Source organism: Thermoascus crustaceus (genome assembly GCF_041956765.1).
Source record: "Thermoascus crustaceus strain CBS 181.67 unplaced genomic scaffold VTN00scaffold_1, whole genome shotgun sequence".
NCBI classification, from domain to species: Eukaryota; Fungi; Ascomycota; class Eurotiomycetes; order Eurotiales; family Thermoascaceae; genus Thermoascus; species Thermoascus crustaceus.
The window spans coordinates 1146840-1172119 of NW_027192527.1; the positions used below are offsets into that span (position 1 = coordinate 1146840).

At 49.3% G+C, this 25280-nt stretch overlaps 9 protein-coding genes across 9 annotated transcripts; 4 read left to right on the forward strand and 5 right to left on the reverse strand.

Annotated features, from left to right (window-relative positions):
• Positions 1–43: 43 nt before the first annotated feature.
• VTN00DRAFT_409 (uncharacterized protein) lies at positions 44–577 on the forward strand (the record flags this gene model as incomplete). Its single annotated transcript, XM_069430479.1, has 3 exons — positions 44–91; positions 231–358; positions 523–577. The coding sequence occupies 3 exons, from the start codon at positions 44–46 to the stop codon at positions 575–577; spliced, it is 231 nt and encodes a 76-aa protein (XP_069291117.1).
• A 486-nt stretch (positions 578–1063) lies between these two features.
• On the reverse strand, positions 1064–2845 carry VTN00DRAFT_410 (uncharacterized protein; the record flags this gene model as incomplete). The annotated part of the gene is made up of 4 exons (XM_069430491.1): positions 1064–1850; positions 1928–2452; positions 2509–2608; positions 2671–2845. The coding sequence occupies 4 exons, from the start codon at positions 2843–2845 to the stop codon at positions 1064–1066; spliced, it is 1587 nt and encodes a 528-aa protein (XP_069291118.1).
• A 775-nt stretch (positions 2846–3620) lies between these two features.
• VTN00DRAFT_411 (uncharacterized protein) lies at positions 3621–4082 on the forward strand (the record flags this gene model as incomplete). Its single annotated transcript, XM_069430502.1, has 1 exon — positions 3621–4082. One exon carries the CDS (start codon positions 3621–3623, stop codon positions 4080–4082), a length of 462 nt encoding a protein of 153 aa, XP_069291119.1.
• Positions 4083–6110: 2028 nt separating this feature from the next.
• On the forward strand, positions 6111–7670 carry VTN00DRAFT_412 (uncharacterized protein; the record flags this gene model as incomplete). The annotated part of the gene is made up of 4 exons (XM_069430513.1): positions 6111–6153; positions 6733–6906; positions 7040–7282; positions 7336–7670. The coding sequence occupies 4 exons, from the start codon at positions 6111–6113 to the stop codon at positions 7668–7670; spliced, it is 795 nt and encodes a 264-aa protein (XP_069291120.1).
• A 2182-nt stretch (positions 7671–9852) lies between these two features.
• VTN00DRAFT_413 (uncharacterized protein) lies at positions 9853–10712 on the forward strand (the record flags this gene model as incomplete). The annotated part of the gene is made up of 4 exons (XM_069430524.1): positions 9853–9907; positions 9994–10036; positions 10127–10399; positions 10484–10712. The coding sequence occupies 4 exons, from the start codon at positions 9853–9855 to the stop codon at positions 10710–10712; spliced, it is 600 nt and encodes a 199-aa protein (XP_069291121.1).
• Positions 10713–11831: 1119 nt separating this feature from the next.
• On the reverse strand, positions 11832–13046 carry VTN00DRAFT_414 (uncharacterized protein; the record flags this gene model as incomplete). The annotated part of the gene is made up of 3 exons (XM_069430535.1): positions 11832–12186; positions 12267–12730; positions 12828–13046. The coding sequence occupies 3 exons, from the start codon at positions 13044–13046 to the stop codon at positions 11832–11834; spliced, it is 1038 nt and encodes a 345-aa protein (XP_069291122.1).
• Positions 13047–13595: 549 nt separating this feature from the next.
• VTN00DRAFT_415 (uncharacterized protein) lies at positions 13596–15338 on the reverse strand (the record flags this gene model as incomplete). Its single annotated transcript, XM_069430546.1, has 10 exons — positions 13596–13620; positions 13671–13960; positions 14011–14090; positions 14154–14391; positions 14449–14555; positions 14617–14697; positions 14779–14926; positions 15015–15062; positions 15132–15181; positions 15257–15338. 10 exons carry the CDS (start codon positions 15336–15338, stop codon positions 13596–13598), a joined length of 1149 nt encoding a protein of 382 aa, XP_069291123.1.
• A 1649-nt stretch (positions 15339–16987) lies between these two features.
• Positions 16988–18276, reverse strand: VTN00DRAFT_416 (uncharacterized protein; the record flags this gene model as incomplete). Its single annotated transcript, XM_069430557.1, has 4 exons — positions 16988–17233; positions 17337–17760; positions 17834–18132; positions 18202–18276. The coding sequence occupies 4 exons, from the start codon at positions 18274–18276 to the stop codon at positions 16988–16990; spliced, it is 1044 nt and encodes a 347-aa protein (XP_069291124.1).
• Positions 18277–21825: 3549 nt separating this feature from the next.
• Positions 21826–23763, reverse strand: VTN00DRAFT_417 (uncharacterized protein; the record flags this gene model as incomplete). The annotated part of the gene is made up of 4 exons (XM_069430568.1): positions 21826–22200; positions 22266–22782; positions 22867–23317; positions 23391–23763. The coding sequence occupies 4 exons, from the start codon at positions 23761–23763 to the stop codon at positions 21826–21828; spliced, it is 1716 nt and encodes a 571-aa protein (XP_069291125.1).
• Between the last annotated feature and the right edge of the window lie 1517 nt (positions 23764–25280).

Consider the following 25280-nt stretch of genomic DNA (forward strand, 5'->3'; position numbering starts at 1 on the left):
CTTCCTCCCTTCGCGTCTTTTCCAGCGCCTCCAATCCGTCACAATGGTCGTCTACTACGAGCTCGCCGGCAAGAAGGTCGGCTCGCACGTCGTATGTCCACACTTTCCCGCCATCCCCTACACACAATTGATCGAAACCGTGTCCCCTCACTGGAACCGCTTTTGCGGTCGAACAAGCACCGCCAATTGATACGCAAATCGGTTACTGATGATATATATCTGTGATACAGCTTTCCATGGCCGTCCTCGGCTCCCTGTTCGGCGGTACCTACCTCGCTACCCGCGGCGGCGATAAGCAGAAGAAGGAGCAGGGCCCTCCAATCAACGCCTCCTCCAAGGATGAGGAGCAGTTCATCCAGTGCGTTGACCCTTTTCTTCCATTCCCCATGTTTGCAATCATCTTGCCTGCGTGGGGAAAGAGCGCAGGTCAATTGGAATTGGAACCGGATTCAATTCAAACAACAAATGAACGAGAGCTGAAACGGGGATACATAAATACATTCTAACACAACATCCGCGTAGGGACTTCCTGAAGAGCGTCCAGGGGGATGAGAAGAAGGAGGATGCCAAGCACTAGATTGCCCCTCCTTCCCCTCCCCTTCCAAGGAAAATGCGGGGTGAAACCCCGATCCCGACTTATGTTTCACTCCATCCCGATCGGATACCATGACGTGATACGATAGCAAAGAGATCCAAGTGACCCTTGAGGTGGTGTGTCTCACGGGGAAAAAGAAGAAATAAAAAGAAATGTCTCTGGGCCAGCTTTTCGACAGGTCTGGGAGCTGGTTATGACGTGGTTCTGTACATATAGAAGTATAAATCGCATAGAAGGCATTTCTTTTGTGCTTCAGTCTTGTGTCACCCAGAGTGATTTTTATATCTGCGTTTTACTGCTCTTGACCTCGTCATTTTGACATTGGACCCTACCTGCTATTGATTACAGCCAGGTGTACAGTCATATAGGTAGGTTGGCCATCAAACCCGGTACATGTTAACAGCTACCTAGTGGAGCCCAAACACGTACATCGCTTTTCCCTAGCCATATTATTCTTGGCTTCAAAAATCAAACACTTAAAATAACCGCACTCGAGTACGGCACCTCGATCACCACAACCCCCTCCTTATTCGGCGACACCGTCTCCCCAACCGTCACATTGTCCAACCGGACGGGCTTCCCACCGTCCAGCTCATAGTTATACGACCACCCATCCCACGTGATCCCCGTGATGGCATTGCTCCCATTCGCGAGCAACCTCTGCACCGAAAGCGGTTCCGTCGTCGTCAACGGCACCTGGAAAGCGTACCTCGCAGATGGACGCTCCGCGGTGGGATCCATCTCCGTGTAATTGTACTCGACCAGATTGATGACCGCGATGCGGGCGAGCTTGTCACTTACATACGCCGCGTACGCAGCCGAGGTCTCTTCAGGTAGAGGCAAGTTCAGGACGCGGACGTTGTCCCCTCCGCGGACCATCTCCGCGACGAAGATGTTCCCGTAGTACGGGGCCTTGGTTCCCAGGGTTGTTTTGTCCGTCTGCACGGGCTGCCACGATGCGTACCGGTAGTCGGAGCCCTGGTGCATGTGCGTCCTGCGGATGCTCTGCGAGGCGCAGTACAGGTTGAAGTCGATGCCCCAGAGGGCGGCTCCGAAGGCGTTGGAGAGGCCGGGGGCGCCCTGGTTGTACAGTGAGTTGGTCTCCCCGAGGATGTAGGGGATCCCCGTGGTCAGGTTTTTGGAGGAGAGGGTGCGGGCGAGGTTAACGTGGTTGGATACACTGGCGACGGTGGATGTGTGGTTCATCAGGGTGTGTGCCAGAGTTACTCCGGGCTGAGTGGCGCCGCCGATGTAGCTGAAAAGGGGGGGGGGGGTGTTTCTGTTAGCTCTTGACTGGGATAAGAGGAACAATTGAAAAAAGACAAGACTCACTTGTGCTCAGAATTCAAGACAATATTATCATCCGTATCAAGTCCAGCCTGCCATGTCTTGATAGGATCCAAACTGTTCTTGATCCCGGCGAATGAAGGCGCGATATATTTGTACTTCGCATCGCCGGCTAACTCAGGACAGCTCTTCGCCATGGCTCTCCTGATGGCTCTCGTCCTGCTCAACCACTCATTGACATAGTCGTTCTCCGTCCAATCTGACGGTCTCACGATCCCCTGCGAAGATGTCTTGAACAGGTCCGGCTCGTTGCCCAATTCCCAGTAAGCGAGCTTGCCGCCCTCGAGGGCCTTACAGACATGTGGTACGGTGCCTAGTACGCTGTCTAGTCCTTCGGAGCCATTCTTACCAAGATTGAAGCCGTGGATGAATTTCGTGGAGGGCCAGGTCAGGTAGGATTCGAAGTAGGAGGGCCCGATATAGAGTATGTAAGGGTAATCGGGCGACCTGCTGGGGATGACGGTGCCATTGGTAGCGGTCTTCAGGGTTGGATCGAAAAGGGCGTAGTCTCTGATATTTTGATCAGGTTAGAAGTCTCGGGGAAGACAATGGGGGGAGCTTCATACTGGGTGTTTCCGCCGACACGGATAAGTGGCTTCTTGCCCTGGATCTCAGCGAGATTGTCTAGCAGCTGATTTGAAAAGCGATTCGGGTACGACAAATTCCCTTCTCCGTTCAGCACGGGTCTTCCAGTGTTAGATTAATTAAGTGGTTGAATAGATCTATACCTGCAAAGTCCGGGAAGAAAGCAAACTCGATCGAGAACGATACGAAAGGACTGAGCACCGGAGCTCCTGCTTCTTCACTGGCAGTGCTTTTCACCGCAACAGCGGATGTAGCACCGCCATTACTCGACGATGGTGCCGCAGCAGCAGCAGCTACAAGCAATAGTGACAACCACATTTTGTATATAATGTGAAGGGACAAGACGCGCCCGCGACATCATTGCAATGGATCATGTCCAGTATTTGAAAACACGCCCGCAACTCGATCATCCATGGACTCATTGACAACTACCAACAAAGAAGTAGCTCCAACATAAGCTAATGTAAGGACAGGGATGGTAATTGGAGCGAAATTTGTGGAGCTCGGGGTTATGTCTATCGAGTGCGGGGTGTATGATGCCGACGTAGCATTTCTGGGGACAAGAAGCGGATAGTCGTTCTCTCGTTCTCCCCTGAGCATGGATTTCTCCGGGTTGAGCGACGATCTTTTTGCTTCGATTAGGAAGTTCCCTTCCAAGGGCCAATGGTGTCAGTTCGGAGGTCATGAGAAAGCAAACATCGGGTTCGGATTGTCCTGTCTCTGCACAAGGCATATTCCGCGTCTGATGGTTCCCACATTCGCATTTCCTCCTAGTTATTTGAAACCATTATTGGTAACCGCCATGCCAGATAGAGGGACGAGCGTTGTCTATGCTCTGATGTACTCCGTACCGTACCTGCTAGATGGCGCCGGGCAATAACGCTCATTGGTCAATGCGTCGGAGCTCTGACGTTGAACCTCTTGAGCCCATGTCTTCTTCGCGATATTGTATCTTCATTATTTCCCAATTGTTTTTTCACTAGCCGCAAGATCACCGACCACAAATTGCTACACTCGAAATCAATCAGCCATAGACCAGCACCAATTCCCTCTTAGAGCGCGCACCCGTTGCAACCTTTAGCTCCAACAACCCATGAAGCCGCTGCCCTTCCCCTACCCCCTCAACATAGGCACCGACATCGTTCATCTGCCCCGCATCCTCCGCCTGATCTGTCGCCCCGGTGTCCGAGGAGCAAACACTTACCTCGAGAGGTTTACGCGCCGCATCCTCTGCGAGCAGGAGCAGAGTGACTTCCGTGCCCGATTCGCACCATCGCACCCGACCAGCACTTCAGAGTCCCATCTCCGAATCCCAGTCTCCGAAGACATGGCTCGTTGGCTTGCTGGTAGGTTTGCTGCCAAAGAGGCGGCGCGCAAGGCGGCGCCCGGAGGAGCTAGTTCGATCGGGTGGAAAGATGTCTTGGTGAGGGCTGAGGAGACTGGTGCTGGGAGGCCCGAGGTCGTGTACCTGGCTCACGATGGCGGGCGGGTCGGAAAGCTGTCCATCTCGCATGATGGGGAGTATGTGATTGCTACGGTTCTTGCTGCTGGTTGAATTCGATCTCTGAGGAAGTTCGACGGGATTGGTCATAATCACTGTTGCGGGAGCAGCGTTTGACGACTTCCGCTCATGAGCTGGATCATGGCAGGAATTCCTCATCTCCGCACCGAATCTCGAGGCGCGAGTGGATCGCACAGGTCCCTCGGTTCACCAGCTGGATAAGCAACGTCACAGTCAGTTTTCAGGTCTTGAGCTCTCTTTGGAGGACAACATCATCAAGCTCTCTAATTCCGAAGAGACCCATTGGCAGGGAGCTTGGGTGCGTCGAGCGGTCTTGGTGTATGATGGAATAAAGACACCTTTGCCGAATTCTGGGCGTTGGTTTCATTCGAGCTCATCCAGTAAATCGGTATAAAATTTATTCGAAGACGTATCAGAGGGTCTATATGCGCTCATCGGGTTAAATGCTGGAATAGTATACTCTAAGCTACGGCTAGGTCGAGCTCCGAGGCTACCTAACATTCTACGCTCACAACCTTGAGTTTAGAAAACGTGCTAGGGACTGCACGGACATGCCGGTCTCGTCTCCAGTATAAGTGTCTTGTACCTCCTGTCATGGGCAATCTCGACTGTTGTTCTTGGGGGTTATGTACTGTACAGTAGTCCCTCCCTAGGATTAGGGGCCACTGTGCTGGGTAGGGCCAGGCTATTCCGGGGACCCCATGCGGCATATGGTTTGCATGTTAGGGTTTTACTCATTGGCCTCCCTGATTCTTGATTTTTTGTGGCATCTGCACCGTCTTCCATAATTTGTGACAGGTTAGTGTATATCTTAATGTAGACATCGGGATCTATTGGAAGTCTTAATTTATTTTCAGATGACTTCTTGTAAAAGTGGGGAAACAGCCTACGCACCTGGAGTCCGTGTGTTGTTATCTTCCTCTATGCAAGGTCTGCATACCTGGAGAAGTGAAAACACACATATTGCATATCAATCCGACAATGTGGCCAGGCCTGGGGTAAACTCACCAACCAGCATGGTCTTTCTATTCCAGGTGGACAGATTTATAGTTAAGATGATCTTGCCTGCCTACAGTAAAGTATCTTCTAATCTACCTGCAGGGCTGCTGATAACTTTAGCCTGCATGAGCCAGGCTAGGGAGATGGTTAGTTATATGCACTAAGCGCCTCTAACTCACAATCTAGGCCTACAGTGAGTGAGGCCCCAAGTTCTCGGGAACTGCCCAGCTGCCGGAGCCAGTTTAGAAGGTACTGTTGTTTTAGGGAGGCCTGGGCACCTGGTCAATAGGCCCCAAGTCCTCTGGAACTTCCTTCCAGATTCTATGCCATGGAACATAGCCCCTGGAGCTGGCTCTCTAGATGCATTTGCAAGCACAGAGGCGGTGTGCCTCATATGCCGCCCAAATTCTTTCAAGTATTTGGTGGTCATACTCCGTGCAGTATGCTAGTTTGCACTGGAAGTCGAGAGCCCCCATACCACGTTTACAAGGGGAACTTGATGACCAAAAATATGGATGGGACTGTTGAGAGTCTTGAGGAAATTTAATACGCTTCCTATTTTCTCGATTTCTACCTAGCCAGAAGACGCTGATCCAATGAAAGCTCCTTCCAATAACACCTGTTCTGCAGAGCCTTCACCGGTTGTGATAGGGACTCCCGGAGTTTTATCAGAAGGAGCTTTAGAAGAAAGGCGCCCGACTCCCACTTCATGGGATCGATAGTTCAGGAGTCAATTAGCTGCCACGTTATAAACCCAAGGAGGCCAGTAATATTCTTTATGCTTAGCGTGACGAGTCTCGTCAAGACTAATCTGAACAAGGCAAGTATCGTTAAATGTTGCATCTCGCCTGCTGTAGTACTTCGTATACTTCGTATTTCGGGAAGTATTTAGTTTTGATGCCTAGACACAATATCCACTGGTATACCTCCGCGTACAATTCCACCGGAATCCCCGCATGGCTATCCTGGGCTGCTTAGGGCTCGGCGGTGATGAGACTGAAGGAGATCGGTGTGGCTGCCCAACCAGCGCTCCTCGACAATACATACATCTCCCGAATACAAATGGCCGAAAATATTTGGTGGAACGAAAACTTTGAATCGCAAGGTAGCAGTCAAGTTTAGAATGCATTAGTCCTCTGGTATCTGACCTATCCCATTTAGCATGTAAATTCAACATTCGAGGTACGCTCTTCAGCTCATTCAGCTCTCCATATGCCAAGGCAGGCAGCACAACAAATCCTAGCTTTTCAAAAAAATCAGTTAATCATCCACCTTGCTTTTGAGTGCTGACGGTGTGCCATGTTTCATGATCTGCACTTGCCAAGGCGAACACAGCCTGAACCGAGACTGCTGCCAAGAGCTCGTACTCTACAAAATACGGGCCTCTGACCACTGGCCTCGATTGTTTCCGCAGCGATCATATCCTTATTTGAACTTCGGCTTCAGAGCCGCATCGGATTTGTTCCCAAATCGTTAAGCAATTCCTTGCTTTTGGGTGAATCATTATGCATGTGCAGCTGAGTTTGCAGTCATAGGATGGTGAATCATATTGTTTACTATATTTATGTAATGTAGAGAGACAATGAGTATGGGCTATACGAAGGGGGAAAAAAATCCTATATATACCTCCATCTTTCCCTCCCTTAGTCTAATTTTTTTTCTTTCTATCATCCTCATCCTCAAGAACGCACCACGCAAACAAACAGCTATCATCAAACGACCAAGTTGCCTTTGAGAAACAAAGCCCAGCTTTTATTTTCTGCCTGCCCTTTCAAGATGCAGCCGAAGATCTTCCTTGCCCTTGCTGGTGTCTTCACCATGACCCAGGCCGCCGCTGTCAACAACGATGATGTCCTTTGTAAATGATCTCCAAAATTCCTCCTTTCTCCTATGTCTATATCCAAGACAGTCTCCAGCTTCCCTAAACCTATGTCACGCCATACCCTCCAAGAAAAGCTTTCACTCAGCTGACTGACTTTCTTCATGAACAGCCAAGAGAGCCTGCTCCCTCACACCCTGCAAGGCCGAGGGCAAGCATGACTGCGTCGGCTCTGTCTACTCATCCGGCACCTGCATCAACCTGCAATCCTCTGACGGCCGCCCCTTCATCTCCGGCTGGTCCGCCCCAGGCTGCACCTGCGTCATCTACTCCAACCTCGACTGCTATGGCGACCAGATCACGGTCGACAACGCAGGCTACTCGCGCTTCCCGTTCAATGCTATCAGCATGGAATGTTAAAGTGGTGGATACCCAGCTACCAGCTGATTCTTTGACGCGTCGTTGGAGCGTGGTGGGAAGAAGGGGCTGTTGACGTCGCACCCCAAGTGATACCTCTTCTTGGTTCTATGGCTTTGGACCTTTTGATAATCGATATTTGGAAAATAACGAATACTGAAGGATGGGAGAATCAAAGGTTCATTGGAAGGGTTTCTTTGTTGTCTAGCTTCGTCGGTCATTATATATATAACAATCTAACTGTTTGCGCACACAGACTACAACTCATATTGGCCCTGCCGTTTTCACAGCTCCAGATCGCTCGAGCTATCCAATATTCTCATACTTTGCTGTGGATCTCTCCGCTTACAACAACAGCAAACCCTGTGTGTTTCAGCATAATATAATACAATACGACATAAACGAAGCTCTTATCTTTTCACGTAGAAGACCCTACCGCCCTTAAATCGATAGCTAGATCCTTCAGTGATTCAAGAGCAATTAAAACTCAAAAGGTTTTGGGTCTCTAGGGTGGTGGACAGTTATAAGTTGCCGCACCTAGTTCGTCGAGGTCTAAGTTCAAAGGAGGTGATACAGGCAATCATTAATGGCACTGATGTCATCGTAGCCAATGCCGGGGGCCCTGATTCTGGGGATGACAGAACTTAGTAATGGCAGCGAGGAAGAGCTAATGATAGAAAGACATTGCAGATGTGCTCCGGGTTACTATCCAGAGGCACACCTCAATCTGTACTCAAGTTGGGTTGTTTTCTCAAGTCCTCTGAAACTCGGGTGTCTCTATAGTGCAAGCTGTTCAAGCTGATGACGTAGACGCTCAAGTCATCCATGGATAATTGTCTATATCTATTGTTAAGTGCCAGTCCCAATGTCGAGTTGTGGTTAAACCAATCCTGCCTAGAACCAAGGAGGATACAAAATTGTGGGTGCTCAGTGCTGTGCGCAGTAGCAGGCATCGTAATAGGCAACAACGCCTGGCAATCTGAATCGATGAACGAGACTCCCTTCGGTCCTAAGCGCAGTCAGTCTAGGTTACACTTAGACAAAAGCAGCGCGGTAGGCAGCTTGGACAGGGCACCTCGAGTAATGAAAGCTTTGGTAACCTACTGTACAGTGTCTAGGTACCTAGATACAGTACTGGAGCTGTGTTGTGGAGTGCTACTGGACAGTACATGGCAAAAAATGTACGGGTACATACAGAATACAATCAATCAATGTGCGCGATAATGAGTACACTGTAATAGGGGAGAAGAGCGAACAGATAGCTTGGAAATATCAGCAAGTTACAACGAGAACATCCACATAAAGACTCCGCCAGAGATTCTGATCTTGAGATCGCATAGGACGTAGCATAAGTACTCCGTATATTTGTCTTCTAGCAATATGGCCGATAACCCTGAAAGCCAGGAAAATGGGGCACGTCTTATGTTTTAAGGTTGGGAATCGTTAGGAAGAAACATTTAGCGATTATCGATAATTTTGGGTTATCATTTGGTATTACAGTAGGTTGCCATATCTTTCGGCACCCCCTCCCCTGCTGCCTACTGTCATGGCGGATTGCTATTCTATAACCACATGATTTTGAAGTCATTGGAGGGTACCCAGACACTATGACAGGTCATAGACCCTAGGCAAAGCCAGCCCAGAGCGCAATATAGCAAAAGCGGCAGGGTGGGTGGCTTGGACACGGGAGAGGGGGTGCCGAAAGATATGGCAACCTACTGAACTTAACCGCCAGGAAGAGCTACGACCTTAGGGAATGCTGCTAACAGTAATGTTAGGTAAGCACTTGGGGCCCTTAGGGGGCCCCTTCTTTAACTAAGTTAGGCCTTTTCACTATAATTATCACCGTAACACAGACAAATTGATCTACAAAAAAGCGACCCCACACGAGCATCGCCAACTCAAAGAGATACTTATCTTATCGAGTGCGTGCCAAGATTCAATTTCCGTATTTTTATTCTAGCGAAAATTTGATTATCTTGATAAATCTGGTACTCGGACACCAGGAACTTCGCAATTATACGCACGTACTCCGCGCAGCTTTTTTAACCATTTAACAGTCGCGGTAGGTCGTAGTGAACACGAGTCTAGGTACCACGGAATAGCAAGGTACGACTGCGCCGCTGCAGCTCTTAACTCGGTGATATAATTGGGTGGCCTGATCGGCGCCCATGTGCCCCTATAGGCAATTCTGCATAGTGCGCTGTACGTACAACTACTAAACACAGCCCCCATTCTTCAGCCTCCAGTGCCAACGGAGTACTCCTCATACGAGGCTGAATCGGGTAAAAGCCGCACGGCTGAGTTAGTAGTGCATGGGTTCTTAACATAGAAAATGTTAGTCTGTGCAGCTTGCAGCTTAAGAGACGTGTGTTGCTCTCTCTTATTTAATCCTTCTTCTTTCGTTATTACTAGGTACCTACAGTCACTACCTGCTAGCTTTCTGCACTTGCAGAGTGTTATCTTCACTTTTCTCGACTCCATCTTTGACCGTGTTCCAAGCTCTATCTTATTGCTTTAATCCCACATTTGTAAATATAAGTGCCGTGAACACAGCACATTGCAACCATGTCGACTGAACAGGAAGCCAAAACAACCAGTCGTGGCGAAAACAGGACGCCCGGTAAGTGACTCACTCATAGTCAATGCTTCATTCATCGAGCATAGCGTCCTCGATTCCGACTTAACTGACATCCGATTCCAACGCAGTAGCTCCTTACGAATTGTCAAGAAGCCCACCGCCAGAAACACGGTATGTCTTCATTTCTTCAAGTCATATATACCTCCATATTCTCTTAAAGACAAAAAACACACCTAGCTAACAACTAAACCGCAATCACAGCACCCTCCAATCCACCTTCCCGCCCCAGGCATACCCCCCACAGCAGCAGCAACAACAACAACAACAGCCCCAAACGTACCTGCAACCAGACTCGTTCTACGCACGAATACCTCAGCAAGAACTCATCGACATCTACACACCCGGCGCACAGCAGGTCTACCTCACGGCGAAACCTATCTCAACTCTGACCAAGGCGCCCGCGCCTGTGGACTGTCCGGTGTGCGGACAGCGGGAGATCACGAGCGTCTCGTATGAGAGTGGGAATACGACGCAGTATGTATACCATACCAAATCAACCTCAATAGAACGTACTTAAAGGGAATACATACTGACAGGGAAATGTTACCTAATTTATAGTGCATGGGCCTGCCTCCTCTGCTTCTGCTTCTGTCTCGGCTGCGTCCCGTACCTGATCGAGTCAGTCAAGGACGCCGTGCACCACTGCGGCAGGTGCAACGCCACCCTCGCGACGTGGCATCGGAGCGGGTGGTTGGAGGTGCATCAGCAGCAGCAAACACAACCACAACCGATGTACGAACTGCAACCACAGCCACCACAATCAGAGTCACAGCCAGGGATGAAGTGAAGTGCTCTAGATCGAATTGAAATCGTGATTCTTGAAGCCATGAACAATGAGGGGAGTTGGTTTGGTTGGCCTTTGATATCTATTCCTATGCATGCATGCGTCGAAGCATTTCGGTTTTCTTTTTTTCCCCTATGTCTATTTATCTGTACAGCCTTTTCCTGTGGTCGCTCCCAGAGCGGTCGTTTGGTCTGGGTTAAATGAGGCGCTGGTTTCTGATTTACGTACTGTACATACAGATACCCAGTTGATGTTGATGAGTTGCATGTTTTAGACGTGAGGTGACAGGTTACATCTCTGCGATCTTATGGATGGCTAGGTAGCTACCTGGGGTACTGGACACGCATGCTAAATCAATTCATAGAGTTCATCATTCCAAGAATCCGGGTGCAATGGTTCTTGATCCACGCTGTGAGCAGATGATCGCTTTTGGGAGGAGTTGAACCGGGGAATATGGAAGCATAAACTTACATCATCAAATCGATTTCTGCCAAGCAGAGGTTCATTTAGTTCGCCAGCTGCAGGTGAAAAATAAAGTAGTAACCTGGTCTTATAGCCAAACCTAGGAGTAATACTATCTTATCTTAGACTTGGGGAACTGGACCTCCAAATTCCCATAAACTCAACTCGTCTCAAAGAGCCAAGAATCTTCAGCGTAGAAGGATCCACAGGGTATGATATCATATTCAAACGCATTTTAGATTCTTCCAAATATATAAACATAGAACATGATTCCGAGACGGTTTCTTTTTGTGGCAAATGTTTCCCAAAGAGGTAAGGTCCTACCTAGATGATGATTGGTAGGATATATGGACAAGGCAAGAAACGAATATCCATCTCCCCTTAGTACGTAAAGTGAATAGCCTTCAAAGTGGTCAGATATGCAGCAAATGTCCTTCCCTAGCGATGTGGTTGTGCGACTACAGAGCATGTATGCGTGGTTTGATCCAAAAGCAACAAAATTCGCAAATTTCCTGGTACAAATGGGAATCATGTAAGCGGTTTAAGTGAGGGTTCTTTGATCTCGAGGTGACGTCCTCTGCTCTTTTCTTTTCTTCCTTTCTTGTTTTTTTTCACTTTATTCTTGAACTCAAGCATCATCCAAACGAAGGATATATTTCATCATTTCTTCTTTGCCGTCCGTGGCTTGCACTCCTCGTCAGTGCTCTGGTGCAGCATCACTTTATTCGGGTACTGCGGATTATTGAACGAGTACCCCTTGCTCCAGTCGTAGCTGATCGCGTACGAGAAAATGGTCCCGTCCCGGTTGAACGCAGTGGCGGAGATGGTTCCGCCAACAGTCGGATAGCCCTTGAGGCGGGAGTGGGCATCCTTGTCCCAGAAGTGGAAGGTCCCGTCCGAGCCTGCGGTGCTGAAGGTGCCGTAGACCGGGTGGAAGGAGATGGCGTTGACGGCGTAGACCTTGACTTGGTTGTTGGAGGGTGGTTCTCGATGGCATCTGAAGGAGAAGTTGGAACTAAAGAGGTAATGTTAACATTGCGTCGACTGGACTTAAGTCCCTGACAGATTAGTAGTATATGTAGACATCTACTCTACCTTGAATTCTTCTCATCGACATAGTGAAACGCGCATCGCCCCTCGATACTGGCAACCGCGAACCCAGACGAATCGAGAACACAACTGACTACCCTCGTCTGCTGCTTGAGGGGACTCTGGATCGTCTTGTAGAACGTGGTCGGGTTGTTCAGGTCGACAATGTGGATATGTCGCTCGGCGGTCCCGATCACGAAGAGCTTGTCCCGTATGTCCATGGTGTAGACCCTCTCCTGGCAGGTGAGTGTCGCGACGGGCGTCGACTGCCTGAGGTCCCAATATCGCACCGTCTTATCCCACGAGCCGGTCGCGATCATCGGGGCGTTGGTATTGGGGGCCTCGAAGAAGCGCACCGAGCGGATGGGCGCGTCGTGCGCGGCCACCTGCTGGGGAGCCGCGCCGTTGGCCGCAAGATCCAGGATCCGGGCTGTCTTGTCTGCTCCAGCGCCAATGACTTTTTGTCCATCCTGTAGAATGAGTGTGAGTTATGTCTCCAGCGTTGTGTTGGAACTTGCGATCTATGGAGGTCGCGTCGACTCCACAGAAGCTTATGACAAAACTTACCTTGGACCAGCAGCAACTCAGCACTGGGGCGTCAAACTGCATCAGGGCCTTGCCCTCGCCCGAAGCCGTCTGCGAAACATCGTAGATGCGGACTTTACTGTCCCAGGACGCCACGGCCAGATAGTTGCCAGCCGACGACCACGACAGGTCCGAGATGCTGTCCTCGGGCCCGTTGGCGAGCGTGACGTCTTTCGACAGGCCCTCCGGCAGGCCCGACATCTTCCCCGCAACAGATGAAAGACGGTCCCTTTTTTAATCTACGGGTTTCGCTCTGCCTCAGACTCTATATATGCAGCCTGTTTGTCACCGTCAAGCAGCTCGGGTTACGTCCGTATCCAGCCTAGCTGGCGGTGCTCGCCCGCTAGGCAGGGCTGTCCATACAAGGATACAAACGTTTTTGCTTCCATTTCTTTCTACACCATCTTGGGTTTGGCCGCGCCCCGCAGCCGACAGGAACAACAACAATCGCCTGTTAGCGTGCGAAGCGCGCGCCCCATGCCACAAGTCCAGATCCTAGTCCAGTCCTCGAGATGCACTAGAGCAATTCAGGGTCCTCTTTCACCCTTGCAAGCTCACATCGGCACCGCAGTCCTTTTGGAGAAAACAGTCTCTCAACATCTAATCCTTTCATCCAATGGCGAAATCAAACCAAAGACCAATCAGAATGTCAAGAGCCTGTTTGTCAATTGTCAAGCACGGAGTCCTTAACCTACTAATGTTGCTGCGTGGATTGTTTAAGGCTCGGGATGTCAGCTTGAAGCCCAATGCTCAGTGGTCAACGAGGGTGGTATTTCTTCACCGTCTCTTTAGTCCCGCAGTCATTCCGCGATGAAGACAACTCACCCACAGCACGTCAACTCCTCACACAGCGTCCCACAAGAGATCTGGCACTTGACAGCCTGCATCCGCCGCAAGTCATTTTCACTTTCCATGTTCATTGTGGCTGCACTGAGTTCAGGTTGCAGGGTGGCGGAGTGAATCCCGTAGGCATGGAAGCACTCGTTGATGATCTTGGCCATCTTGTGGAAACTGGATATCGATCGGTCTGAGATGACGATGTGCACAGATGCGAGGGACTTTTGCTGGTTGAGGCGCCAGACATGCAATTCGTGGATGGAGAGGACACCGGGGATCTATATGCAAACTTAGATTCATCAATGAGGGAGGTGCAGCTCAATCTGACCTTCTCCAGGTCATGCTTCACATCCCCCAGATCGACGCCGTTGGGAACACTCTCTAGCAGGATGACACCGGAACGCCTCACTTATTCGGTCCGGACTTGATCAGCTAACAGATCCATCATGTTGGGCCAGGGGCTGGGCATACCAAGAGGAAGAGAGGAGAACAGAATCATCACTGCAATCGCCATGCTCACCGCGGGATCAGCATAATATCTACCGTCGTAGTGAGTCAGCCAAATCACCAGCGCTGAGATGATAACTCCAAGATTATTGGCTGCATCGCCGAGTACATGAAGCAGGACACCCATCATTCCAAGGTCATAGCCCTTGGCGACCGGTCTGATCAAATGGTGACGGTGCTCATGATGTTGGGGCCGAAGTGACTACGGGTAGGACGGTCAAAAGACAATCAAAAAGTTTGTAACGAGGGTCGGACAAACCTCAAGACCGCAAGCTTCCACTCCCTCAATTGGATTGTCCACAGCAGGGGATGCGGCATGCGGCACAATAGGAGTATGTTCGAGGTCATGGTGGCCATGGTCGTGCTCTAACATCTCGTCAGCATGGCACTTTCATATCCAAAACACCATGCACACGAGCCAGCTAACCGTGCAGAAACGAGGCACTGATAAGGTTGAGACCGAGGCCAACACATCCAACTACCAGTATAACCTTGGGGTTTTCGACACCTGTACAGCCAAGAGATAGCAATCAGTTTCTCTCTTCAAAACCGGCCCTCCCCGAATGAAAGAAAGTGCAGGGAGACAAACGTCGCAACGACACGAAGCGTTCGACCGACTGCAGGAATATGCTGATTCCCAAAGCCAACAAGAACACGCCGTTGAAAAAGGCTCCCAGGAGCTGCGCCCTCTGCCAGCCAAACGAGAGCGCTTTGGGAGAATCGCTTGTCGCTGATATCTAGATATGCAAACAACGCGTTAGCATCCTGGAACAGATGAAGTTTAATCAATTAAGTAGATGAACAGTGAGCCCCACGGTTACGAACCTTGAGCGCGACCAGAGCGACGATAAATCCAACGAGGTCGTTTAGCTGCTGGGTTGTGAAAATGATCAGTAAATGGCCTTTGTAAGACGTTGCGGGGTTGGCATAAACAGTACATACGTAATGGAAAGCATCAGCCACCAACGCGAGGGAATGTGTATAGAACCCAACTAAAATTTGGAGTAGAGAGTCAGTCAATTTGCAAGGAACGGGTCAGTCAGTTATGTTGATCTTCGATAACTTACCCGAGACCTCAGCAAGGAAGAAAGAGAGCGACACACCAATGACGATCGACAGGCGCCGCGAGCGCGACATCTTGAACGCCATGCCACTCACTGGCAATAGGACCCGTCGTGTCCCGTTGAGAGTGGACGATTCTCGAGTCCGGAGACAGTATGTCAGTAACGAATTGTTCAGAGTTGAAGGCCGAAGAAAAAGTAGACTGGGCCTTCAAGAGAAGTCCTAGAATAACGAAGGAGCTATTCACTGTTCTGGAGAGATCGATTAAAAGCTCAAACCCAAGCTACTACCTACCTAGGTAATCTTTCACGTTCACTAAAACCTAAAAATAGGAAGAAAATGAGTGGCAGGGACATGCAGGCCCCCTAAATCTAATTAACCGAAGAAGCAAATACAATAACTCCCGGGAACATACCTGTTAGACATAGGCAAAAAATCCCGAATTATTCGTCTCGTGAGGATGGGGACTGCCCCATGCGTGGACCAGTCATTCGAACTGTTTCCCGAGACATTCCCTTGATCCCCGTGTCATTGTCGGGTGGTGTTTGCCGAAGCGACTGTCAACAACCGTAGAAGGGAAAAGGGGGCCTAAGATATCTTCTCTTCTTCAGTATCCGGGTACGACATTAGATCTTAAAATAGTAAGCTCCTCAGATATAGTTTGCTTAATTTTGGGCCCGGTCTACATGAGTACTTAGGTCAGTAGTATTTAATAACCCAGGGGGATTTTTTTAATTCCTTATTTTTGAGAGAATTTCTAGTTCTGGATCTTAGCATGAACTATTGGGACATGTATGGAAATCCATCTAATACTTAGGTCTTTAGAAACTTAAAAGATGCAGGGACCAAAATTGTGGTACAGCACATGTGCTGTACCACTGTACGTACCTATTATTCAGACACGTGTGTCTGCCTACCTAGGTACCTAAGATACCCTGTTACCCTAATATATGTGGGCCTCGATCTTATTTTCTAGTGCAGAGCACACTTCATGCTCTCTGCATCCAGCCTACTTGGGCAAGTAACTACATCTCTTTGTTCTTGACAAACAACGAGTTCTTGTTTCCTGAAATAATGGGTCAGAAAGTCTCAGATAGAAGGGGTAAGATAGATGAGTTGAATGAGTGACTGTGGTGGGTTCTAGGAAGCAGGAAGCAGGCTGACTATGAGGAGGTTGATATAGGCGAGCAAACGGGCCGGCTAGGTCCAAGCCGGCAACCTCCAACAGAAAGTAACAATGGATGTATGGGTAACTTGGAAGACACACCATGTACAACATTGTCCACTATGATAGAGTAATTGTGTTGTACTGCCGGTGCACATGTACATGGCCGGATTGACAAGATGTAAAATTGAATCCAGCAGGGTTGCAACACACACTTATTAGCTTCCCACAACTTATCCCTGAAGAACAATCGTGGTCTATGTGTGCAATGAACCCGGGAACTTTTGAAGCACAGAAACAGAATAATTACATTATTTAGGCTATGAATAATATCTCGAACATGTGCACGTATTGACAGCTCCATGCAGGTACTATCTGTACTGAGAGGTACGTGGCTATCTGGCCACGAGATCATGAGACATTCCCCGCTAAAACAAAGAAAGGCCGCTTTCCAAAGAGGGTAAATAAAAAAGAAAAATCGTCGAGGTCATAAAGTCGTTATCAGTGTTGAACTTCCAACCAAGCCTTCCTCTCCCCCCACATTGCAGCCCAGACGCACAAATTTCTAAAATCATGACATCTGACTTTCTGGCTTCCTCCCGTATACGAAGTGGACTTTGCCGTAAAGATAATACTTGCCGCTCTGGAACTCGGCCTTGACGCCCTCGATCAACTCACGGACTTCCTCCGTGGAGAGTTTCAAGACGCGCGTGGCGACCGCGAGGGTAAACGGCTCGACGGCTTCGAGCATCCCGAGCAGGCTGTACTGGCCGATCTCTTTCAGTCGGGGGTCTTTTACCCATGGTCCGATAGGGACCTGTATATGAAATATCGGTGAGTTAGGTACTTATGCCCTGCTGCGCGCAACGCAAATAGCTAAAATCGTTGATTATATAGTAAAGGAAAGGAAGAAAACGAACCTTATAAATATCGTCTCTCACATCCACAAACCCCGCCTCAATGAGCCTCTCCTTCTGCGCCGCCGCCTCATTAAAGCTCTTCCCAAACTCCCTGCTCGCCTCGTTAATCTGGCACTGCCAGGCCTTGATGAACGTCGTCGCCTCTAGTGTCCCATCGTCCGAGTGCGCCTCCGTCTCGTACTCCTGCATCTCGAGCCACCCGCCCGGTTTCAGATGCTCGTAGGCCTGCCGGTAGAGACGGTGCCAGTCGCCGATCCCACCGGCCATGCCGCGGCCGTGGATGAAGTCGAATTTCTGGTCTGGGGACCACGTCCAGTCGCTCTCGACGTCTTCGACGTAGAATTTGCAGTTGGAGGGCACCCAGGATGGTTGGATGGCGCTGAGATCCGTCCCGATGATTTCGGCGCTGGGGAATTCGTCTGCCCTGGACAAAGACAACCGTGTTAGGATTGATTGAATCAATCATGGTACGGGAACATGGATCTAGGCGCAAGTACATGTCGATAGCCCAAATTCCTGTCCCTGTTCCAAAATCCAGGATGCGTTGTGGGTTCTTCGTGATGGGGGCGCGGTACAACTGCCCGCCCAGCACCAAGCGGAATATGTGGTGGCCCAGATCGAGACGGTTCTGCTCCATGTCGTCGTTGGGGAGGAGGTAGGCCCCTTCACGGTATGCATGATAGCGGCGCCCATTCTCATACTTGTAGTTCAAAACGGAGGAGGCGATGGAGGTGCTTCTTGACCTGGTCTCTGAGCCGATGGCGGAGTCGGCATCGTCATCCTCCATGCGTTGATTCTGAAAATTAGTTAACAGTTCTTTCTGGTACAGTGATATGCAGCGTTAAGATAAAGGATTTCATATTACTTCACCAGCCTGCAGAACATCACTTAGATCTGGTAGCGCAGTTTGACCTCTTCCAGCTTCCCCGGGGATCGTCATCTTCTTTGCTATCAGAATCTAAACAGACTTCTGGACAGACACAATCGTAGATAGGTACTCTCGACGGGTATTAAATATTATAGGTAAGTAGGGTAGCTAAAGTATTTTCTCCCGCACAGGTCTCAAATCCTTTAAAGGTCTGGAAACCAAGTTTAAAACCACCAATCCGGACCATCCCCATTCTTTATATCTACTACCTATTATTCTTTGGCTTCGAATTGGCCCGCGCGCTTATTGACTTTGAGCCCGCAAATCCTTCTTGGCTCTTATCTTTCTGACGTGGTCCCGTCCGTCTCGTGGAGTCCGGAGAGGAAGCCAGTTAGTGGAGACGCAGGTTGTCAACTTACGACCCAGATTCGGAACCGCATGCTAATACCCTTTTTTTTGGGGCCCGCGTCCATCATTTGTCGATCTTGCAGCTTTACATTAGTGCTAAGGCTCACCGCACGTCTCGGAACCCAAACATGGCTGAAAAGTCTGAAGTCAATTTTGCAATATGCCACAATTGTCAAAGTACTACATCCTTGTCAGTAGGGGTCTTTCTACCTTAAGGGCTGGTCTCGGGCCGAGAACCGCATGTGACGGGCCGCTGAGGTTGTCTAATAAGATCAAAAATTCCATGCTCGTATTTTGAACCCAGAGACTAAAAAATCTGCTCCTAAATCCATGGACCCCTGTCAGGAATTTTTTTTAGAGCCCTCCACTAGTAGTTAACGGGGCAGTAGTTTACATGTCTGCACGTCTGCAAAATTGAGTTTCTGCTGAAATCTCACACGCGCGGGCGCGTGCCGATCTTCAGCAGGACACAAGATAATCCCCGATCCAATAGGATTCTGGAACTGTAGACGGATCCTTTCTCCGTCTGCATGCAGGGAAATGTGTGGTGAGAGACTACTGCATGTTGCTCTACGGAGTAAATCCCTTATTTTGGTATGTACTAGAAAAGGGGATTATGGAGGACCTCACTGATACCATGCGCACAGGCGCCCTGCCAGGTATCTCCTTATTAGGTTATGAATTAAGTAGGCACATGGATTAGGTACCTACTTAGATAGTGGCTGAAACTCTCATTTGCTTAATCAATGATGACGGGTACGTGAGGGCTTGAGATACTGCTACCTATCTACTGACACAGTGCTCTGTACTTGTAAAAAGAATACAGTAAGTGCTACCTCCCCTGATCCGAATATCCGAATCATTCGAAATCGGGAATCCAAAAAACCCCCTCTCCAAAACTTGAATAGGATATCCCCAATAAATTATTGTTCGTTTACTCCTGATTTGAGAGAGCAATTGATCGTATGGTGCATTGACCCGGAGCCATCAACACTAGGTACCACCTAGCACAGGTACCTTAAAGTAGGTCTGACTCTACCAAGACACCGTCGACTCGAACCAAGCGCTCAGGCCTCCAGTCCTCCAGGGAACAAGGATAAGAAGACCAGGTATATCACACAACAAACAAAACAACAACGCTGTTGAGGAACAACCAAGTTTTTCAACAAGGCGCTTAACTGCAAACTCCTTTTCTTCCCGCAAGGAGAAGCCACCCCGTGAGAGAGCTGGCCATATAAATAAGATTACGGTAGTATGACTCATCATTATTGTCATTGTTTAGTTATTTACTACGCATAGTTTAGCTAGGAACCTCCCAACGAACCAAACCGCGCGTCCAAATCCGACACCAACAGAAATCCAAACCCTTTTTTCGAATCGCGAAATTTACCTGATTGCTTAATTTTTGGGGCGCCGCGGGATTCTGCAACCTTATTCCGCGAATCTCGCGCGCGGCTTGCTCCGCTATTGGACCAGGGGCCATCGAAGTAATAGGAAAGTCTCAAAAACGGGATCAGGTTCCGATTTCGATCTCAAATTTGAAAACTGCATGCTAACTGGGCACGCTCAGCACACAGGCTCGTGGAGTCGTTTGCCCCGCGCTGCGCAGGCTTCCATGGGTCCGATTTGCGGCCATTGCTCGAACTCAACAACAATTCGACTTCTAGCACTAGTCTACTTGTATACGCCGCGTCTTCTTTCGTCCGGAGACGAGACGAGACGAGACGGGAAATTTTTTTTTCTAGGATCAACTGATCCTGTTATTTATCCTATGAATCGACGGAGTTATTTACAGAGTATAGATGTCTCTTTCCCAGGGGAATTAAGTCCAGGTCCGGGCCCGGGAAAACGAAACACAACCGGCTTTCATTCTGGGCTGGAAGACTGGAGAAACTAACAGACTGACCTGAAGGTTCAAGGCGGTTCGGAAAATAGGAAGCAGATCCTTGAAGAAGATAGACTAGGGTAACCACTAGGGTTTGTGGTTTGTGGGAAAATGAGGGTGCCAGGCCCCTGCCTGATAGATCACCGATCGGCGGCGTAGGACCTAGGTAGGTTGTGGCATTGTGCATATGATACTACGCCAGTCTGCCGTCAGAGTACACACTACACAATACATAAGGCAACGGGCCCAACCCCTCCCCCCAAAAATCCTGCATGTAGGACCCAGGACCCGGTTGCATGTTGTGGTTCCACGGCTCATAGGTCTCGATTCCTACCTACTTGCGTAGTTCGAGACTTCGAGTCCCCGGTTCTTGGGAATCGATTGACACATAGAGTAGCGATTTTCTCTCCGCAGGCGTAAATCGTTATGGGTACTTACCTACTGCTAAGTACCGTCCTAACTGTACCTGGGATGGTGTGCTAATCGGCCCTAGATAAGTAGTAGCGTCTTGGCTTGCTTCAAAATTTCAAAATTTCAGTCTTCAATGAAGCCCGTCAGAAAGTCGGAAGAAAGGGCGGCCTTTTGAGGAATAATGCTTGTTAACATGGAAGCAAAAAACTAGCTAACCGGGTGATTATTCTAGAAGTAATAGTAATAATCAATTGAAGGGTTCAAATTACTACTTATCTATCTCTGTAGTAGACTACGCTAGTGACATGTGACATGGACGTATTATCGGTCTATGACCGTTGAAAAAGACCTTCTGCGTTGGTTCCCTCCACTGCGAGTGAAGGCCGTATGGCTCCAGAACCTTGTGCGATACGTACGATCTGTTGCTGAGTCTGCATGCTTCCTTTTTAGTGATTCTAGTGCCCTTTTCAAGTATTTTCTTCATAAATGATCTACATGATCTAGATCCTGAATTTCCATATACCATTGTGCAGCAAGTCCACGTGAGATTGCCAGATTATCCAACAGAATTTGCACACGTCTCTATAACAATGTTCATGGCCTCAGAGGACAGCGAAGGCCGTCTTCAATTTTTGTACAGAGAAAAGAAGGCTATCTGTCCATCTATATACGAATAAACGAGGTATCCATCCATTTTGTCTCAAAAAGACCAACAAACGAAAGTGGCACAAGAACCAAGGGAGAATGTGAGGAGAAAAGAAAGGATATTTGCGTGCTGTACAGTACATCCCACAACAGCCTCTAACGTCCGACAAGAACCGCCGCTCTATGAAAAACAAAAGACTCAAAAAAAGGGGGATAAGAACAATGGGGTCGTATCGTACAGTCAGTAGGTATGGTAGATACCTATACCTTTCTTACATATTGTCTTCGCTCCACCGACTCCTCGTCTTCTTCCACGCCTCCCGATCCTCCATGCCCTGTTCAACATTCATTCCCATTCCTAACCCACGCTCGACCCACTGCTTGCTGCCCATCTCCACGAGACGGGAGAGCGCACGCGCAAATGCGAACAGCTCCTCGTCCTTGGACTTGAGCTCTTCCATGGACATGCCCATCATGTTGCGCAAAGCATCGGCGGGGAGGTCGGCGGTCTCGTCGGCCGTTTCACCCTTCGCCTCGGTCGCCTTGAACGAATTTGAAGAGGACCATGACCTGGTGATTTCCTTGATCTCGGCGTCAGAGAGGAAGAGTTGGGTTAGAGGGACGGCGGTTGTGAGGACGAGTTTGGCCTATAGAGAGTATCAGTAACTTATTCCATTTCATGGGGACTTGATGTAGATTATTGACGACGTACCTTGCTCTCATATACCGCGTCCATAAACGTGATGAATCTTCGCGCGAGATCACGCATGTTGAGAGTCATCTGAGGAACGTCCGTCACGATGAAAGCGTCGTAGTTCTTCACCAGCTCGAGATAATCGGCCGCGCCAGTTGCCCTGCCCAGCAGCTGCTGGAACGAAAATCTTGCGGCTCTGCCACTAGCCAGCGGCACTTCGATGGTACGTCCCCAAACCTCGTGCTTGGCAGGGTGCGGGGGATCGTTGACCGGGTCGCCAAGGAACTCGAACCACTTGTCGGCATGCCGAGCAGCCGCGATATCCAGCGGGTGGTGGTAGACACCGGACGGGGGTCGAGGGATCTTGCGGTAGTCTGTGTTCGAGTTGAGGTTGAGAACCTTCAGAACAGTCTTGAGGAGGTGGATGCATGGGATGAAGGACTCCCGCTGAATGCCGTTCTTGTACAGCTCGTCGGGGTGTCTGTTGGAGGTGGTGACGATGACCACGCCGTGAGACATCAGAGACTCAAGAAGTCTGGCAAGCATATGTCAGTCACGGATCGAATATTCTCATACTGAAAGGAGAAGCCAAAGAGGCTAAAAGGACTTCCCGACATACCTCCTCAAAATCATCGCGTCAGCAACGTCTGTACACTGGAACTCGTCGAAACAAAGTACGCTCGACGACTCCGCGATATCAGCCGCCACCAACGGCAACACGTCCAAATCGTTCCCATAACGAATCTTCATCTTATGCATCCGCTTATGCACATCCTGCATGAAGTTGTGGAAATGTATTCTCGTCTTTGATGGAATATTCGGCGGAAGGGTGTCGTAGAAGAGATCCATCAGCATGGTCTTCCCACACCCGACATCTCCATACATATATAGACCCTTGGGCAGGTTCTCAGGGATGGTAGGACCCTCGGGCGGGCTGCTGCGGCCGAAGAGGGAACCAAAGAAAGAAGACTTTGGCTTAGTATTCAGGGATTCGACGCTCGGGTGGACGACTTTCGGAGGGGTATACCCTCTCAGCATGTCGTGCAGGTCCTGCAGATGTTGGATGAGAGCTGCAGTCGCGGACAGATTAGCCTGGTTCCTTTAAACCCATGCCGAAGCGGAATCAGACGAAATAAAGCATACCTCTTTGGAACGGATCATCTCGCAATCGCCCCTCCTGCACTCTGCGATCATATTCATCCAAAGGTCCCAGCGAAGAAGTCTTGCGCGCGTCTTGTTCCTGTTCCACAGCCACACTTTCGCTGGCCGTCGCGAATCGTCTCACACGCTGGTTCTGCTGCAGCGCTCTGGATCTCGATTGACTAGAAGATCCAAGACCCGACGAGGCATGGCATAGCGGACCTCTCGCGCAATCTCTTCCAGCAGAATGCACAGCCCTCTTGAACTCTTTTGTGTGTATCCTCCTGGTACCGCGCGTGGCCGCCGTTAATGCGCCACTCGTCCTCCACGCCGCGCGCACGCAATCTGCGCAAATTTTCGCCGACGGCTGACTCATCTCTATAGATATAAAGTTCCGACGTCACCTAGAAGAGTCGAAAGGTACGTACGGGCGTAAAAGAGAAAAGGAGCGGAAAGGGTAAAAAAGGAATCTAGAGGATAAGGTCCGAGTTTCCCGCGATAGCCGTTTGTTTGGCGGGGGGTCGCACCAGAGTGGGGAATGGAGTATACACAGTAGCAAAATGAGATAAAGAGGCAGGTTCTCACACGATAATAATACTAGAAGAACCACAGCCAACCCCCTCTATAACTCCAAGATTCATATATTCTCGGACCCAGAAGATAACCAAGCCTTCGCCAACCAGGCTGAGGTGCGAGTCGGAGAAGGCCCCGATCTAGTTGTGGCGGTTGCGCAGCTCCGCATCTCCGAGGCTTCATCCCGATATCATGTGATTTGGAGATGGTCGGCGGTTCTCCAATAAGATGCCGACCCGGGACACAGATACACCGAAATCCACCCGTGGTCCGCGGTGGCAACCAGTTGACCACCGTGTAGAAATTCATCACATGCTGCCAATAGTATCGTGATCAGGTGGAGTGTGAAGGTCAGATAAACTCTAAGCCTTCAAGTTTCCACAAAAAAAGTCTGATTGAACGTATCCAACTTGAGACTGCTAGGATATAAATCCGACTTACATCAAGAATAACAGTAAGCGTTGATAACCTGACAAGCTTGTTGCAAGACTCGCGCTGTATGTATGGAAACCAGATGGTGTATGTACATAGTTGACAGTTTTGAATACATTTGCACCGAAACACGGAGATCCTCTTTAACCAATCAGACCACCCTAAGCGGATCAAGTCACATTGTCGGGATCCAAGCTGGCTCTCTTGACACTGACGATGAGATCTGCGGATTAGATTGTCATTCTAACCACAGAACAACACATTTCCCATATCAGCGGTTCCTCCTCGCATACGAACCCATCTCCCTTCCCAATGTTCCGACCTCTGCGTAAAATTCAGACATGCCACGCTTGACGCAGTATTTTCAACGTAATCGAAAAGCTTCGTTGGAACAAGGCCGTCCATCCGCGGGCTCTCCTTTGCTACAAGGGAAGTCGCTCCTTAAGGTCAAAGTCCAATCAAGGAAACAGACAATAAGCAAGAATGTGCTTTTCATTGACAAAGGAAATTTCAAAGTTCCACGGCGTTGGCATCCCGGAGGACGGAATGGAGTACCCTTCAAAAAATTGTGATACTGAGCACATGTTAGGAAGAGTACAGCATGTAGACAAAGCACGAAGAGAAATTAGAAATGAAGTCATTGGTTGGTAGCAACCAAAGATGCTAAATCATCGAAAGGAACATCCTAGGAACGTCCCATACACCATCAAGATGCGCAAACACATACGCACGATGGCGCCTGAATCATAGTGAGATGCTGACAAAAAAGGTAGCATAGCACATAAGCAGAGCGGGTATGAAGAATCAATGATAAAAAAAAATGAAAATATGGGAACATCAAATGGAATACGTAAAGTCGACCAGATAATCAAAAGGAAAAGCATAAAT